This window comes from Anolis sagrei, chromosome 2 (assembly GCF_037176765.1).
Source record: "Anolis sagrei isolate rAnoSag1 chromosome 2, rAnoSag1.mat, whole genome shotgun sequence".
Taxonomy (NCBI): Eukaryota; Metazoa; Chordata; class Lepidosauria; order Squamata; family Dactyloidae; genus Anolis; species Anolis sagrei.
The window spans coordinates 96,060,731-96,079,122 of NC_090022.1; the positions used below are offsets into that span (position 1 = coordinate 96,060,731).

At 36.5% G+C, this 18,392-nt stretch overlaps 1 protein-coding gene across 1 annotated transcript in view; it reads right to left on the reverse strand.

The window, feature by feature from the left end:
- The window catches only part of NR3C1 (nuclear receptor subfamily 3 group C member 1), a 63,363-nt gene that overhangs the window by 12,785 nt on the left and 32,186 nt on the right, over positions 1 to 18,392 (reverse strand). The window contains exons 3-6 of the mRNA XM_060765178.2: positions 11,230 to 11,393; positions 7,745 to 7,861; positions 4,602 to 4,880; positions 2,868 to 3,012 (exon numbers count right to left, since the gene is read on the reverse strand). Of these exons, the coding sequence (XP_060621161.1) occupies positions 2,868 to 3,012; positions 4,602 to 4,880; positions 7,745 to 7,861; positions 11,230 to 11,393 (705 nt within the window). The remainder of the gene's footprint in view (positions 1 to 2,867; positions 3,013 to 4,601; positions 4,881 to 7,744; positions 7,862 to 11,229; positions 11,394 to 18,392) is intronic.

Sequence of the window (18,392 nt, forward strand, 5' to 3'; positions counted from 1 at the left end):
TGGTGGCCAGAAGGGCCTTCGAACAGTTAAAACTTGCACGTTAGCTGTGATCATACATTGAGAAGCCTGACTAGGCCACGGTAGTCCATGTTTTAGTTTACTGCAATGCACTCTATGTGGGGCTGCCTTTGAAGATGGCCCGGAAACTGCAATTGGTGCAAAGGTTGGCAGCCAGATTGCTAACTGGAGCTAATTATAGGGAGCAGACGACATCCCTATTAAAACAGCTCCACTGGTTGCCAATAAATTTCCAATCCCAAAGTGCAGGTCATCACCTACAAAGCCCTAAATGGTTTGGGCCCTGCCTATCTTCGTGACCGCACCCCCCTCCCCCCATGCTCTTGCACGAGTGTTACAATCTGTCAGGGATGCCCTCCTCGGAATCCCGGTTGCTGGGGACAAGGGAAAGGGCTTTCTCGGTGGTGGTCCCCTGGCTTTGGAACAGCCTATCTAGGGATATGAGGCAGGCCTCCACACTATCCTCCTTCTGGAAGAAATTGAAGACTTGGCTATTTGGACAAGCCTTTGAGAATGTCTAGCCTCAATGGTCCGCAATTAATGACACAGCACCGTATTGTTGTCCAATGCCTAGTTTACGAGCTACAACTTGCACTATACTATTCCCTTGTTCCTGTATACCGTCGGCCATGATTTATGAGAGTTCTTACCATAGGTTACTGGCTGTTGTATTGCGCTTAAATTATTGTTTTATATGCTATTGGTTTTATTTCTTATTGTATTGTGTGTTTATTTTATGCATTGTTTTAGGCACATTTTGCCATATGTAAGCCGCCCCGAGTCCTGAGGGAGATGGAGGCGGGGTACAAAAATAGTTACGATAAAAAATAAAGTTGTTATTATTATAATAATAAACTAAACAGTATTTCAGTGAAAGATCCCGAGAGCCTTCTGCCATGCAGTAAAAGCACAATCAAAGCACCCCTAACAGATGGCCATCCAAACTTTGTAATAAGGGTCTCGTAGGCAAGGGGACCACCTGGAAAGGGGTCTGGGAGGCGAGGGGGTGTCTGCAAAAGGGTCTGAGCGATGAAAGGGATGCCTGGAAAGGGGTCTGAGAGGCGAGGGGAAACCTTGAAAAGGTCTGTACCCTAGGAGGACAATGCTGCCACCCTTAGAGCAGGAGGAGGAGGGAAGAGGAGGAGGGAAGAACAGTGCCCCTCAGTATGCCTTGCAGAGCCCCAGTGGCTCTGCGGAGCACAATTTAAGAACCGGTGATCTAAGGTGTACATACTGTAAAAAAATAATTTTGTGTTTAGATCTGAGACCCATCTCCAATATGGATATAAATGCAAATACAGGTATTTCAAAATAAAATTGTTTTAAAATATGAAATTCAAAACACTCTTCCCAAGCAATTTGATTTGGGCTAGAGAACCTGTATAGCCACCCACAACGTGTTCTGCTCTGGCTAAGATGAACCAACAGGGCTTTGAAAGTGATGGTTCAGCAACATCCTCTGCCCAACCAAGGGCTGCTCTCCAGCTCTACTAATTAAGGGCTTTTAAGAAGGAATCTTTCAAACAAAATTAAAATATAGAAAACAATTTATATTTGACATTTTCCATGTGCTACTTGTGTTAAAGAGTACACCAACTGCTAACCCAGTGTCATGAAATTAGCATTATTATATTATTTGGATTCTGTGTTACAACAGCATACATACACAACAGTATTAGAGGTGTCGACACTGATTATGTGGTACACACTTTGTAGAGGGCATCTGAAGGCATGAGCTTATTTAAGAGTGGCTGATGAGATATTTAATGCTCTTAACTTACTATTACAGAAGGATTCACAGATGTAAAAATGAGGTCAAGGTATCTAAACCAATAGGTAACAGCTGTCAATTAACACTACATAAAGTTATATTAGACATGAAGATATAAAAATAATACAAAACAATCATTGCTTGATACCCATAGTCAAAACTGGGAACAAGCATTTGAAAATTATTTCAAAAACAAATAAAATCCACTATAGAAGAAACATCCGTTTTATATTGAGAGAAGCTGAACTTATGAAACAAGTGTATTTTCTGAGCATGAAGAGTACAGTTCTCAGCCCTGTGAATATTTCTCTCAGATGATGATCAGAGAGCCTATTCAAATCTTAATACTCTGTATGCAAAAGCTACCAGGTTTGTGGCTGTGCTGCATATCCACCATGTGAACGTATTCATCTTTGCCTTATACACATCTCAAACATATCCAGAAGATTCTGTCATAGATGACAACATAAAGGGCAAAACTAAGCTAATCAAGATGTTATATTCTATGTGATGGAATATTTACTAACACTTTACTGTTATAAAATAATAAGTACTCTGTGATCAACTGCTGTTCTAACATCAGTCAGCACATAAAATCTTTTTCAAAATAGTTGTATTCGTACTTCCACGAGAATATACAATTGCAATATTCTGAACAAGTGTCTTATTATGAGACAGCTCTTGTTCTTCACAAATTCATTTCACAGACTATTCTTTCTACTGTGAGCATGAACATCATGCAAAGCTAACCTATCAATCTCCTTTTTTTGCACATATGTTACCTTGCATTCTTTCTAATCACTTTATTCAAATTCAAACCACAGTAAAATATAACAAAAGTAAAGATGAAACAACTTTTACAGGACAATTCTTATATAACAACAACAATAATTGTATTTCTTATCTGCCTCTCCCTGTGGCTCGAGGCTGGATACAATATCGCTAAAAACATTGTCATCTAAAGTCTTCAATAAAATACATATATTCTTAGTACTTCAAATGCACACTTAATTGTAATGCATTTTTTTTTAATTACCAATCTTCAGCAACACAGAGAAAAGTAATTGATTCTACTTACTCATTAATGATCAAATCTGGGGCAAAACAGAGCAGACTTCCATTGGATTGTTTATATGATCTCCATCCGAGAGCAAAAGCCATCAGAAACATCCATGAATACTGTAGAAGAGTCATTTGGTCATCCAAATGCAAGTTCCTGAACCCTAGTGGAAAATAAATATGTACACCCTAGTACATACATTATAATAATTAAACACTGTATAAAATACTGTTTTAAAATCTACAGTTCAGCATAGCTTTTTCCACAGGCTCAAACTATAACAACTTGAAACTGCAACAAAATGAAGTCAAGTGATTTTAGGCTATACATTTCAGATGAAAAGTGACAAGCCAATGGATGAGCTTAATGTTTTCTTTTCTGGTGAAAAGGACTTCCTTCTGAAAATACTTGAATGGGAGAACAGGCCACTAGCACTTCATTACTCATAACTGTGGTAACTGTTTTGTGTGCCTCTAATATTCACCCTATGACATAAATCACAGGCATAAATTTACTATAATAAAATTCTATAGAACAAAATAAATCAATACAGGACGTAAACCACCCTGGATGCTACTATAAAGAAATTCTCATTGTGAAATGGACTGCTATCCTTCAAGCTTAGTTATAAAGACTCATTTCATATTTGCTCTTTCACAATATAAACACAGAAAAATAATCCAATAATCGCAGGAACATGTATTTACACTTTATTTCAGCTTTCCCAAACTCATAGAAACAGAAGAAACAACAGCTCTTTTGCTTCATTATAAATAACTAATAAAGGGAGTCATATTGTACAGAGTCCTCTACAACCTTTCCTACAAAGACAGAAGGCAAGTGCTACTGCATTTGTCAGGATTGGAAGAAAGGCATTTCTTTTCTAAACTGCTAACCAAGGGCATCTATACAGCTTTTAGTACAGGATATTTATATTTTGTCTAAAAACAAAGTCTATGGCAATTCTTCTTAAGCTCCCATTGTCACTGTTGGTAATACCAACAATTAGAGTTTGAAATGCAAGACAAAGAGATGGAAGATACTACAAGGACCATCTAGTCTAATGCTGCCATGCAGGAATAACACAACTACAGCACTTCTGAAGGCTGGGTTGCTGTAAGTTTTTCGGGCTGTATGGCCATGTTCCAGCCCGAAAAACTTACAGCAACACAGTGATTCCAGCCATGAAAGCCTTTGACAACACATTTCTGAACAGAGGTTGCTGTCTGTGCAACCTCTGTTTAAAAATCTACAAAGATTAGGAGTTTTCCGAGGCAGCCGAATGAACAGTTCTTACAGGAAATAAGTTCTCTCTAATGTTTATACAGAGTTTCTTTTCTTGTAATTTGAATCTATTGGTTTGTGTTTTGGTATCTCAAGCGGCAGACTCCTGAATCTGGGGCTAAATGTCCTCAAGGTTTATCCTGATTTCAAAACTTCTATACAGCAAAGCATCTGTCTGGCCAAGCAGCCTATTATTCAATTGGTAATCTCCAAAAAAAAAAAAAAGAAAGAAAAAAGAAAAAAAAAAGAATAATCAGCACAACAAACATGCCAGGAAGAGTGAGACGGTGTGTCAGAGGCAAAAGAGAGACAAAAAGGGAATCAGAGAAAAATAGGGAGAAGTTAAAAGAGAGAAATGGGAATGGATAGTAGCCTACATGAAGTCTCCAAGAGAATTTATCCATTGACCAAAAAAGGTTCCCTAGCCCTGATCTACATTCACACAATGAGTTATGTGCATCCACTTACCTGGTATTGCCTTTGCCCATTTCACTGCAGCTACAACTTGTCTTCCTCCTAGCATATTAAGAGTTGACATTATACGCCAAGTTGTGTCTGGTATTGTGCTGTCATAGCCTGAAAACATCACCTCTGGCTCAATCACTTCCAGTAGGGAAACCAAGGTAGGAGTAAGCTGTGGCAGTGAGGCAGGAACTATAGCCTTATTTCCAGGATTTTCAGCAGTCTCTCTCCCTGCTGTCATGGTAGACTGCTGAATTCCTTTTATTTTCTTCTTTGTCTTTCGTGCTAAAATGTATTCAGAAAAAGAAATCAAGAATGACAGAAAAACCCTAACCCTAACCCTCTACAAATGCCACCCCCTTTCTTTCTTTATTTTGCACTAATGTGACCTGGCCAATCCTAATTTTTTTAAAATAATCACAATATTTCATTGACCATGCATATAAAACCCAATTGAGTCAGCTGATTATTTGAAAAAAGAAGACACAAGTACAAATAAGGGGATTAATAAAGAACCTCAATGAGCCAACATTTGGCAAGTCTGCTTTCAATAATGTTCTTCCATGGTGGTTAATCATTACAAGAGAAGAAACAGAATAACTTAATTACCAAAATAGCACACATACTACAGAATTGTGCATACGTGCACATGCATTTCTAGACATGAACCACCAAAGCCAGGAAAACTTTGTTTCTTGTACTACTGGGCCAAAGATGATTTTTTCCCCCTTGGCAACTGCTTGCTGTTGTAATTAAACCATGGAATACATATGGCAGAGGAGCTGCTTAAAATGTCACTTAACTAAAAACTGTTTTATTACTATTTTCACTGTAACTATGCTACCTGCATACCTTTCCACTTTTCTGAATCACATCATAAAAATGGCCTTTCAATATTTTAAAAAGAAAAGTCAAACTGAAAACGCTCACTCTTCCATATGAAATGGTGCTGCAAATTGTTGAAAATGACAACTTTCATCAAGCCTTCTCCAGCGATCTCTGTGTGTACGATCTTGTTGCTTACTGTTTCCTATATGTATGTTCTAGGGTGTAGCTTCCTTTACTCTATGGTTTCTGAGTATTTATAAAAAGGGCTGCAGACCACATTCTCTCTTCTTCTCTCTCCTTTTGACAATGTGACTGGTTGACAGCTGTTTTGTTACAAGAGAGATGCCCTGGTCAGTTGGCACAGGGAATCATCTCAAGGATATTTGTAGCTGGACTAATAAATGTTTGTACCTATGTATGATGATCACATAAAAGTTGTGAGTAAACCAAAAATGTTATTTCCACCGTAGTCTACTTCATTTTTGTCTCTTGAGTGCATGATAGGAAACAAATTTGTTTTATGGGAGAGCATGTTTTCTGGGCACTGAAAAAAAAACCACTTCTAAAGCTCTGCTGTATTATGCATTGGCTAATCTCTGTTTTCCTGACAAATCAGAGATTGCTGGTTATTCAATCTAACAACTGAAACTGTTGCCTAGCATAATTATATTTGGTTGCATACTACAAGAGATTCTGTTCCTAACGGGATTTTTGGCTCTTCTCAAAAATGTTATGTTCACTAATACAAATAGGACTGTAAACATTGAAGCAATATCCATACAATGCTCTGAATTGAACCCTCACATTCACTTGTTAAGCTCTGTACAAGCAATATACATATGCAAAAGGAAAATGCCTGGATTTTTCCTATAAAGGCTTATTTAACAAGGTTAAATACAATAGAATGTGCTTGGGACAAATTCGGAAATATGTTACTTGTAACTGTTAAGACTGTCCTCAGGCAGCACTGAAGTACCCTGGCAGTGATAGGAAAACTTGCTTATAAAAAGTTAAAACATTTATCAAATTTAAAATGTGGGCAAAATCTGTAGTAAAATTACTTGTACTTTATATTACTTGTTCTGTAGAATTACTGTATAGTAACTCTGAAGGAGCAAAACATGTCATATTATAAAAACCTTAAAAATGTTTAGCATTTCCTAAGCACTTTAAAACTGCTATTTCTATTATAGTGTTTGACTGGCGGATGAGAGGGGAATGTGACAATCTGAAGAAAATTCCTTAGTGTTAGCATAATAGTTAACACAAAACATATGGCTCATTCACAGTATTTTGCAACACCACAAGCAGCCAAGCATTTCAATTGTTTACCCAATCCAGGCCTGTTTGGCTAAAACATTAACTGCAAAACTTTAGCTCATTCTGCCTCTAAATAGACATTTTAGCTAAAGAAATTCTACTGTAAAACACATGAGCTTTAATCATCAAAGAACCTTTAAGTTTTCAGGGGGGCGACAGCTATTAAATATTCACAACACTGTTGAAGAATCTCCACTGTAGAGGAAAATCTCTACTGGAGAAATTGAGAAAATGGTAATCCATGCAAGTATTGAAAAAATAGTTTTGATTACTGTAGACAGTAATCACCTATAATTATGTAATTAATGTAACAAATAGCAACACAAAAGTTTGCCTGAATTGGCACGCTGAAATAATTTTACAGTATTTGCTGGCCAAACTAAACTATAAGAAAGGAATATGAAATATATGCTAGTTTGTCTATATCTGTTTTGGGATCTTTGCATGCATGGCATACAGCAGCTGTTTCTATACATTTTTCAAGGTGTTAACTGTTCTCCTGGGGATTGGCTTTCTTCGTTGTCCAATAATGTCAACTTTCTTGCCATCTCATAAAACACAATAATTATGGCAGGGACAAAGCAGGGAACAGTGGTGGCCCTTTCTTATAGCACACAGGCAGTGTGATACAACCTGAGAGTCACTGTTCATACTTGCAGTGGGACTGGCTAAACATATATCAGTAATAAATACCTGTTGAGAATAAATTAACACACTACTGACATTTCCACAAACCCCATTCAGTTTACTTCAATGAAGACAGTCTGCGATTAACTTAGGGGAGTGAGCTGACATCAATGCCCCTCTCCCAACATTGTCAAGCTCTTGTGACCTCTAAAGTCCACGCAGAGATATCTATGTGCCACATGGATTCATGTCTACATACATAAGCCTCCTTAGGAGTTAAAATCAGGATCTAGCAACATAGACCTTTGTCTCTTTTTTAAAAATGAAAAAAAAAGGTTTGTCTAGGTTTTAGGAATAAAATAATAAAATCTTACCTTCTAGATTCATGCCAGCTTGAAGACATTTCCGGTACCGGCAAGCAGGGCAATTCTTTCTCCGAATTTTGTCAATAATACAATCATTTCTTCCAGCACAGAGGTAATTGTGCTGCCCTGTATTTAGAAATGATAAATCCAAATCCAGAGGTTGTATATAGTGTGTAGGGATACAACTTTTAAAAAGTTAGTAACAGTGTCTCTGATTCCTTATAATTAATTTCAAGCTTGCTACTTCATTAACAAAAGTATACTGTATATTTTTACTCTGTTACACAAATAACTGTGCATATCATGGCAGCCTTAGACATTTAATGAAAACAAAAGAATTAAATGCCAGTTACCAGTAGCACATATTTTATCAAAATCAGAAGGGTTTAGGGTATTAGAATAGGTACAAATCTTACTACTCTGCTATTTGGCCAGAAGGAAAAATTGGTCAATTTGAGAATACAGAAAACAACAAAAATGAGTGCAAAGGCAGAAGTAGAAAATTCCATATTCAAGCATACATGTGATGAGGGTGTGGGGACAAGATGTAAGGAAATAGAAAGTAGAAGGGACTGTATCAGATAGCTATGCAACATATAACAGACAAGATCAAGAACATTCCTATTTGAGATCCAGAAAGATCGGAAAAAGGACAATAAGGAGAGGTTCTAAACATCTGCAACAGAATGACTTTTACTTAAAAAAACTGCCACCCCACTGTTTTTCCTCACTCTAAAAATAAAGGTGCTGTATGTCTTTGAAAGTGTACAGAATTCCTTTCAGATATTTACAAGTCACTGCAATCTGCAACCTCTTTCAAATTCAAAACTAAGATCTGTGTTGACAAGTTGACTACATCTCAACCACACCGATAGGGCACAAAGCTTTAAAGACTGGGCACTGATCTTCCCATTTTTATTTCAAAATTGTGTGGCCATTTTTTCACATACCCCTTCACATTTGCATTTTCATGCATAGGTAAGGGACACATGAGGTGTCTCTGATTACATGCACAAACTACAAGCTTCTTTTCAATATCATAGTTAACCCACAGTGTTTCCATTTCACACAAAACTTTATTCTGGTATTTGTACCACATCAATTTAGAAATCAACCCTCCCCCCGCCCCCTCCGATCTTAAAATAGTAATAATCTACCAACAAATGGAACCAAACAATCAGCAGGTAAGTACATGAAATAAATTGTAAGGATAAAGAATGAAGCCTGAGGTTTGAATGAATTGAATGGGAAGACTATTGTTAGTAAAGGGGAATAAAAGAGATTATGTGGGGAAAGAACTCTGCACATGGATTGACAAAAGGGTTCAAGTAGCATCTAGAAAGTGAAAAGGGGACTCCTGAAATGACACCACTCAGCAAATGCACATCTTGTATTCCCAGAAAGGAAAGGAAAAAGCTTTGCTAATACTAATGGATTTATTCAAGTCTCCTAAAAATTCATTCTGGATTTTCTGACAGCCCACATTAAATAGTGTAATGTAATCAACTCTCAATCCCTGACTCAAGTCATCTTGACTCAAGTCATCATTCCTACTTGCCAAGATGCAGCCCAATGGTTTTGTTGGAGTAGGGCCATACAATTCTATGAATAACTCCTTAGATGGTGAAAGAGAAGGGACTTTTCTTAAGAAGGGTATTCATTATTTAATTCCTACAAATTTCTGTTTCACTTTGTCAGTGTGGAAAATCAGAGTGGAGCTACAGGGTATTGAGGACATGTACCAACTGCTCATATTTCTACAATATACATCTACACATATGGCCTTAAAATACCTTTTAAAGTCTAACTTAATGACTGTAACTGAAAAAAATTACCTTGGAATAATTTAAGATTTTTATTGAACTTTTTCCTGGAAAAGAATGATGTATTTACTGCATTTACTGAAGTTACAAGGAGTTTGTTGCACTAGAGGAAACTGCAAGCAAAACAAGTTTGAGAAATCTAGTTTTGAAACAGTACTTTAGGATATTGATTCTACCACTTTAAAAGAACAGGAAGGAAACTGTTTGGTTTTTGCAGCCTGTGAAGTGGGCAAACTAAATCCTTTGGAATTTTTATGGAACCAAAGATTCAAGTATAAGCAAACCTTGGCGGCAAAGTAAATTCAACTACAAGTATTAAAGAGCAGATTCTTTCCATGTTGAATTATATAGCCATGTTAAGCATGAGGAACAATGAAAGCAATTAGATCTGACAGATCTGTTTTTAACCATAGATTCATCAATTTTGACAGATTTTTGACCAAAGAGACAGATCTTTGAACCTTGCATTGTGCCTATGAAATGTGCCATGAAGATAGAGACTATCTATAGCTGAGACAGAAGAGAAAACTCTACTACATGTGAAAGTAAGCTCTTACTCTTGAGCTCTGAGATGGAAAGGGAATATAGACTTGCTTTGATTCTATAATTGGCTAGATGGTTGGAATACCTGACAGGCAGGTAGGCAGACTGGCAAACCTATCAGCTCTTTATGTACCTGCATTATCACTTACCCTAAGGATGTTGTTGTTTTTTTTTTTATTCTTTTCCTATAACTGCCCCCACCTTCCGGTTCCTTCCTTCCTTCAACTGGACAAATCAGACATTTACAGCATCGAGAAAGAAGAAAAGGATCCGGGATTCACATAGAGAGTGAAGTGTCATGTAGGGCTTGGTCTTCCTCTTTCTCCATGCTGTGAGTGTCTGTTTCGACCAAAGAAAGGGAGATACTGAAGGAAATAAGATCATGCAAAACACCTGCCTCCAGAAAAACACCCCACATGGCTACCACATCTGGGACAGTGAGATCCCTACCTTCCCATACTTTCTGAGGACATGGTTGCTGTGTGAATGTTCATTCAACCACCCCAATCTTGGGAGACAGCAATACAAATGTGTAAATAATTAAAAACTTGAGTGTGGAACCCACAAAGATGGAGGAGTGACTATATTAACAGGACATTGCTTTTTAAATGGTAGTTTAATGAAAAGAATAAGGTATTATAACCCATCAGTTTCAATTCAATGAGGTGAGTCATAATATCAATCTTTTTCTTATGTATGGATACCAGATAAACCCACTTACTGGAACTTGGTTGGAGCAATTATCATTAAAAAAAACAGCAGATGACCAATTATCTCACACAAGAAGTGACTTGCAGTTTCTCAAGTCACTCCTGACACAAATTAAAAAAAAAAACAGCAGAGGAAGGAAGTCAAGTTTAATGATTGATGTAAACACTCTACCATTTGAGATAAACAACATATATTTTAAATTAAATTACCGCTCAGGTCCAGGTTATCTGGATGACCACATGGGCTTTTTAGTATCAACGATATTTAGTTCTATTTTAATGTATGTATATGTGCAGATTTTAAATTATATTGAATGCTTTTAATGTAAGCCACTGAGTCTCCTTTATGAAAAGAAAAAACTGGGTATAAATAAACATTATTATTATTGTTATTTTTATTATTATGATATCACCTTACCTTCTACAGCTCTTTTGAAGAATACTTTGCAGCTGCCACAAGTAAGGACACCATAATGACACCCAGAAGCCTCATCTGAGCAAACAAGGCAAAGCTTGGGAGGTGGTCCCGTAGTTGCTGAAGAGGTAGAGGGTGAAGAACTTACATCAGATCTTATTCCAGGGCTAAGAAAAAACAAGAGCATATGATACATATCAAAACACAAGGAAACATAAGTAAAAAAACAAAACAAAACACCTTGCTACTTTATTACAACAGCATTTGCTCTATTAACAAATCTAGAACTTAAGAAAGCAATTTGAGATTTGGAAATGCTCATTATATCCAATGTATGCTCAAGTTCCATTGTATACAAGAGCACAATAAAATGGAGTCCTTTATTTTAAAAAAATGGCAAAATCAAGCTTTGCTTTTTGGAAAATATTTATAACAAATATTTTCAAGCCATGCATGGTTGAATCTGTGAATATGGAGGACTGATTGTATACTAAAATGGATGTGTTAAAGCAAAGCATTTTTATTTCAGCAAATGTGTTAGGATGGCGGCTGGAATATAGTTTTTCCAAGTATTAGCTTGAAGACAGTAATACCAACATATTGTTTAAGTACTTCAGTTTACATATATATCACTATCTGAGCTGATTGGTGGAAATCAGAATCTGATTTAATTACCACTACCAATTGAAATTTAACATTTAAGTTATACACGAAAACTAGATAAAACATTTTGATATCTTCTTAGGAGAACTGAAGTCTTAAAATATAAACTGTGAACTGAAAAACATGCAATCTTGATTTGAAGGATAAGCTCAAAGCAGTTTGCTGGTCTGACAGAAATGACAAACTATGGTTACAACAAGGATTTGTAGTTGTAATTTGGCAGGGAAGACACGAGATAGATAGCTTGTTAGTTAGAATGTTATAGAAAATTATGTTGTGTTGCAAAACACTAAGTAATAAAGTGGACTACATCCAGAGAAAGGAAGTGAGTACAAAACAAAAGTATTATTTAGCATTACATGTGAACTGATCCACTCAAAACTACTACATCTTTGCCTATTGCATATGATACTGTGTACTGAAGTGCACAGAATGCCCTTGTTCTTTTTCAGCTGAAACAGAAATGTTCCCTACATGAAATTCTGGTTTTCTGTCTCTCTGTGTAATGGTAATGGATTTCTGGTTAGGTTTCAGTCAGTAGGAAAACCCTACAAAAGAAGCAGTTCTGTGCTTGGCAGCTGTGATGATCTGGATGAGGGAAACAAACTGAAGTTGAATCCGGACAAGACGGAGGTACTTCTGGTCAGTTGAAAGGCTGAACAGGGTATAGGGTTACAGCTTGTGCTAGATGGGGTTGCAATCCACCTGAAGTGACAGGTTCGCAGCTTGGGAGTTGTCCTGGATTCCTCGCTGAGCCTGGAACCCCAGGTCTTGCCAGTGGCCAGGAAAGCTTTTGCACAATTAAAACTTCTCCAATTGTGTCCCTACCTTGGGAAGTCAGACCTGATTATAGTAGTCCACATTCTTGAATAGACTACTGCAATGCTCTCTACATGGGGCTGTCTTTGAAAATTGCCCAGAAGCTTCAAGTAGCCCAATGGGTGGCAGCCAAGTAGCTCACTAGAACGGCGTACAGGGAACATACAACAACCCCCCTGTTACGTCAGCTCCACTGGCTGTCAGTCTGCTACCCAGCACAATTCAAAGTGTTGGCTTTAGCCTATAAAACCCGAAATGGCTCTAGCCTAGCTTACCTGTCTGAATGTCTCTCCCTCTATGAGCTAGTTCGAGCATTAAGATCTGATGGGCAGGCCTTGCTCTTAGTCCCACCCACTTGACAGGTGCGATTGGTGGGGATGAAAGACAGGGCCTTCTAAGTGGTGGCCCGTTGGCTATGGAACTTCCTCCCCAGTGACATCAGATCAGCCTCCTCCCTCCTGTTTTTTTGGAAAAAAGTGAAATCCTGGATGTGGAAACAGTCGTTTGGCAAGTAGTAAAACTAAAGGGCAACAGACTCTCTTGAAACAGACATAAGAAGCAACCTGGATGATGATTTCAGGATTGGTGTTTTAATCTGTATTTTATATGTTTACTTGATTATAATGCTTAATTGTGTTATATATTGTTTGATTTGTTTGTATAATCATGTATAATTGTGGCACTGAGTGTTTCCCAAAATTGGAAGCTGCTCTGAGTACCCCTCGGGGTGAAATAGAGTGGGTTAGAAATAAAATAAATTAATCTTAACTCAAGCAATCAGAACTCTCAAGCAAAAAAGCAACAAATATATATATATATTATATATACTTTTAATTTCAAAACCTTGTTTTTATAATACAGCAAAAGAGAAAAACCTGTGTTACTTTAAGTTAGATTTGTCTTGTCTTAATTTGATTTTAATTATTGTATTTAAATACAGGGTTAGTCAAAATGCATAGGCCAATAAGCCATTCAATTGAATGGCTTATTGGCCTATGCATTTTGACTAACCCTGTATTAACATCATGTCAAGACAGAGTCTACTGTAGTTATATCAGAAGCAGAGTTGGAAATGAAATCAATTGATATCACCAGGCACCATATATAGAAGAGTCTCACCAAGTCCTGCACTGGCATCTTATCAGACACATGGGCATTTTGGGATAATTGAAACATATTGAAATTCAGTATATCATTTGTTTATGGTTCTTAAATGTCATTTGAACTTAACTTGCGATGTTGCATACAATAGTCAATTATAATTGTTCTACAGAATCCAGAAAGGGGTACAACACAAACTAATTTTCTTCAAAAAGTAAGAAAACTTCTGCATCTGCTGGGATTTAGATATCTCCCCTTTTGTGAGTGATGCAGTTACCTATATATTTTCAACCTGTCATTTTGAAACACCAATAAAGTATTTATTCTGGAGCTTCAAAAATAATGGGAAGCTAAAACTGTCCCAAATGCCAATGTTTGGAATTAGAAGAAACTTTTTAACCTTCCTTTGACCACATAGATAATAAGCAGTAATAGTTATGCTAAAATTATCCAGAGTTATAAACTGCTCAATCCCTTACAACAGTATGTAAGTTACTACCCTTACCCATAAATTTGAAGATGCCCCAATGTTACTGGTGACCACCCAATGTAAACAGAGGTATATTTACATTTTAATAATTCTTTCATCATTCCAGCACCGATGCTTGGAGTAATAATAATGAACATGGTATAATGGTACAAGTAAGTAGGCTCTCTCAGGGGTGGCATGTCTACATAACTGCCAAATGAAACAGTCTGATTGCAGATAATTGTCATGTTATCAGTGCTGGGAAGAATGTGGGCGATCCAAGCCCGAATAATACCTCTGCCATGTACACTACCCTTAATTAATTTTGTATTATGGTATTTAAGTTAGAATGGGCTAACATCTGCCCTTTTTCAGTGTAACTGTAACTGTCTGGATTACTTTTACATAACTAAGAGCCGGGCTTCACTGCCTAGATGAAGGTGTCTATAAATGAGTTGAAGGATTGATACAATTTGATTTTAATGTTTGAACATTTTTAAAGTACAAAAGAATACTAAACATGCCATCAAATTGCCAACAAAAATAAATACAAAAAGCCCTGGGAACATAATTTTTAGTGAAGTTGGAGAATGGTAGCATTAACTATCACAGAAATAATGCTTTAAATACGCCTACAATTTGTATTTAGAGTTCTATAGGGGATATTACTATATTTGCTTCACTTATAAACATGGGACCTACAAGAAAGTGTCATATATTCCCTCACTGATAAATATGAATAATATGAAGATTGTCATCATTTTAACAGTTTCTTAGTGATTTCTTCCTCAGTACTTCAACTGTCCTTTCATTCTTTTAGTTTTAGCTTTCATGGATGCCATGTTCTTTGGAAGCTTGTTTAGACCAAGTGAATGGCCTTTCAGGTTTCCTCCTCATGAACAGAAGTTTACTTTTTGAATAATAAGCATTATGTGGCACCGGGGGGAGATTTCAAAGGTGCTTAAGTGGGGCATGGCAAAAAAAAAAAAGTTGGGAACCACTGCACTACACCATAATGGTCTATATTTTGGTTTACTGTTTAAAACAATAAATTCTCTTAAAATGTTGAGGGGTGTGTGTGTGTGTGACACTTTATAGGACTGATGGGCTGGCCAAAATCTGATGATATATAGTTACTGCCAGCTATGAAAAAATAAATATTCAATTTCAAAATATTTGATATGCTTCCAAATATTTAATTGTTTCTGAAAAATCCAACAGTGTGTTTGTAACAGAAAATTAACCCTTTAACACATCACTGCTGGCTGATATCTAAGATACATGTGGAATTAAAAAAATTAATTTCCCCCTGAATTTCATTTTCAAAAAACTAACCCCCTCTTTAAACAACAGGACCAAAGTCCTCTTCAAATTTTTAGCTAACTATTTTATAACCGACATCAGTCCAATGTTTAAAACAGATCTAATCCCATGAACGCTGGCCTGTATAATTTATTACGCCAAATCCATTACAAGTCATATTCAAAGAAGCTGAATATAGAAACAAGATGATATGGAAAGATATTGAAAGTTGTATGAGCTAAGGACAGAGAAAGCTCACACACTACCAGGCTGTGTGATGGTAGTTGCATATTGTAAAAGAGATCAATCAAATCCATGGACAAGTCACCAGCTATTTGCCATAATTGCTGAATGCAACTTTTATATTTGGACGTAATAGTAATCAGTAGTCATGGGCCTAGTAAGTGTCAGTCCTTTAATCTGTGTTTTCGTACCGTTTGTTTAATTCAGATGGCATGAAATGGTACACCTCCCGGTATGAAAATATCAGTGAAATGAATGGATAGTGGGAACGGTAACCATTTGGGTCACCTGATATTCGGTGCTCAGCTGCATTTGGAAAATTGCTCGTTTTTGGGAGAGGTGCTCAAACACGAAAATGGGGCTTTACGAATAAAATAAACAAATGAATAGTGATTCTATACAAATGCACAAGACTAGTAATCTGAGCACAGGGAAAGAAATATGGAAATACACAAGTCACATGGAAAAAGAAGTAGTGAGATCGTCAGAGGTACAACATTTTAAAATGAAGCTCAACATGTTCTGAACTGAGATCTTCCTGATGACTAACAGTATAAAATTATAAATTGAGACATATTTTACAGGTCAAATATCCTTTATTCTAAATATTTAGGAAGAGGGGTCTGGATTTTTTTTCCAGATTTTGGTATCCACTGGGGTTTGGTTCCACCGCCCCACTCCTATATACAGTGGAGTAGAAATATGTCATCCTTTATATAAAAAGACAAAATCAAGGCTTGCTTTTGGGATTTTCTTGAAAATATTGTCAAGTTGTGGGTGGCTGTATCCATAGATTCAGAATCCGTGGATACGAAGACCGACTGTACCTGTATTTTCATATCGGTATGTAATGAGATTATCTTGGACACGAGACCCAAGTCTAAACATGAAATTCATTTATGTTTCATACATATCTTACACACACACACACATAGCCTCAAAGTAATGTTATACAATATTTTAATTAATATTGTGCTTGAAACGAAGTTGGTATATATTGAACTGTCAGAAAGCAAATGTGCCAGTCTCTCAGCTACGCATGTGGACAATTTCTGATTTTTGGTGTTTACAGATTTTGCAATTCCAGATAAGGGATGTACAACCTGTACCATCACCATGTAATATCAGGCCTTCAAAATCTAAAATTTTAAATTTTACTGTCATTCATATATTGATTATCATAAAGGATTTTGCTTTCTTTGGTATTGTAAATGTCTAATAACACTATATCAAAATGATAAAATCATAACTATAAACTATTTTGATATTATTACAAACTATGATTGCATATTTGAAGTTGTTCTGTCTAATTATTAGCCCTTATGAAAGATGCTAGTTTTTATAAGCTTTATATTTACAATACTATGCCCAATCAATAAAAGAAGTTTAAAAATAATAGCTCAGCAACAGAGATTCTACTTTGCTCCTGAAGGATGGTTTCCTTCCCTCCCCATTCCCTCACAGAACTGAAGAGAAGCAAAAATTTGGATGCCTAGATACCTTTCTAAGCTGTATGGAAGGAACAAAGCCAACAGCTTCATACATGAGAACACAATCCTATAATGAAAAGACATGTCTGAGTGTCCACAACTTTTGTTTAACTTAACTAACCAAGAAAAAATGATCAACTCTAGCTTTCTTCAAAGATCATTCCTCTCTTATCAGCCTTTCTGACAGAAAAACCATGTGGTACATATCATAGAATAATAGAGTTGTAAGAGACCACATGGTTCATCTAACCCAACCCCCTTCCATACAGCGAAAGCATAATCAAGGCACCCCTGACAGGTGGCCATCCAGCCTCTGTATAAATATGATGTTTGGCTACTGTTTGGTAAAGATACCCTAATCCACAAGTTCTAAAATTCTGTTGTTGAATGCTGGGAAAACAGCACTGTGCAATCTCTACACAGTCATATTTTGTAACTATACAAGGTGGTAGTGATCAGGGGAGCTACTAGGATTGCAAATGTGTTCCTTTCCTTATGAAGTAAGCTCTTGCAGAGCTGTTGACATTGCGTCAACACCTCAAGACTAATTCCCAACATAAGAGTGGTATGAAATGCAAATGATAGCAGAGTCTATCAATTTTTCATAATCTATCTTAATAGAAAATTACATTATGCAGCACAATTAGAATCATAAGGAACAGATGCTATACTTCTAGTTATGAGCACAATCAATCATAACATCAAATCAAGAGCATCATTTATATATTGTATATACTCTGACATCCAACTCTTACTTAAGAAATCTATCTCTAGGAAGGAAAGTTCACTCCTGAGGTGAAATTTTCTGAACAGGGACACAAACAGAAAAACAATGTTATCCTTCCTATGCTATCCAAAACAAACAAAAAAAATGGCTGGAGTTACATTTTAAAAGTGTACCTGTTCCAAATTACATACAAATTCAACTTAGGAACAAACCTACAGAATTTATCTTGTCTGTAACCTGAGGATTGCCTGTACTTCATTGCATTTTCTCTTCTAAGATAAAACTAAGAATTAGAATTAATTATCTATGTAGACTCACAGTAGATATAAACATTAGAAGATCAAAAATAAAA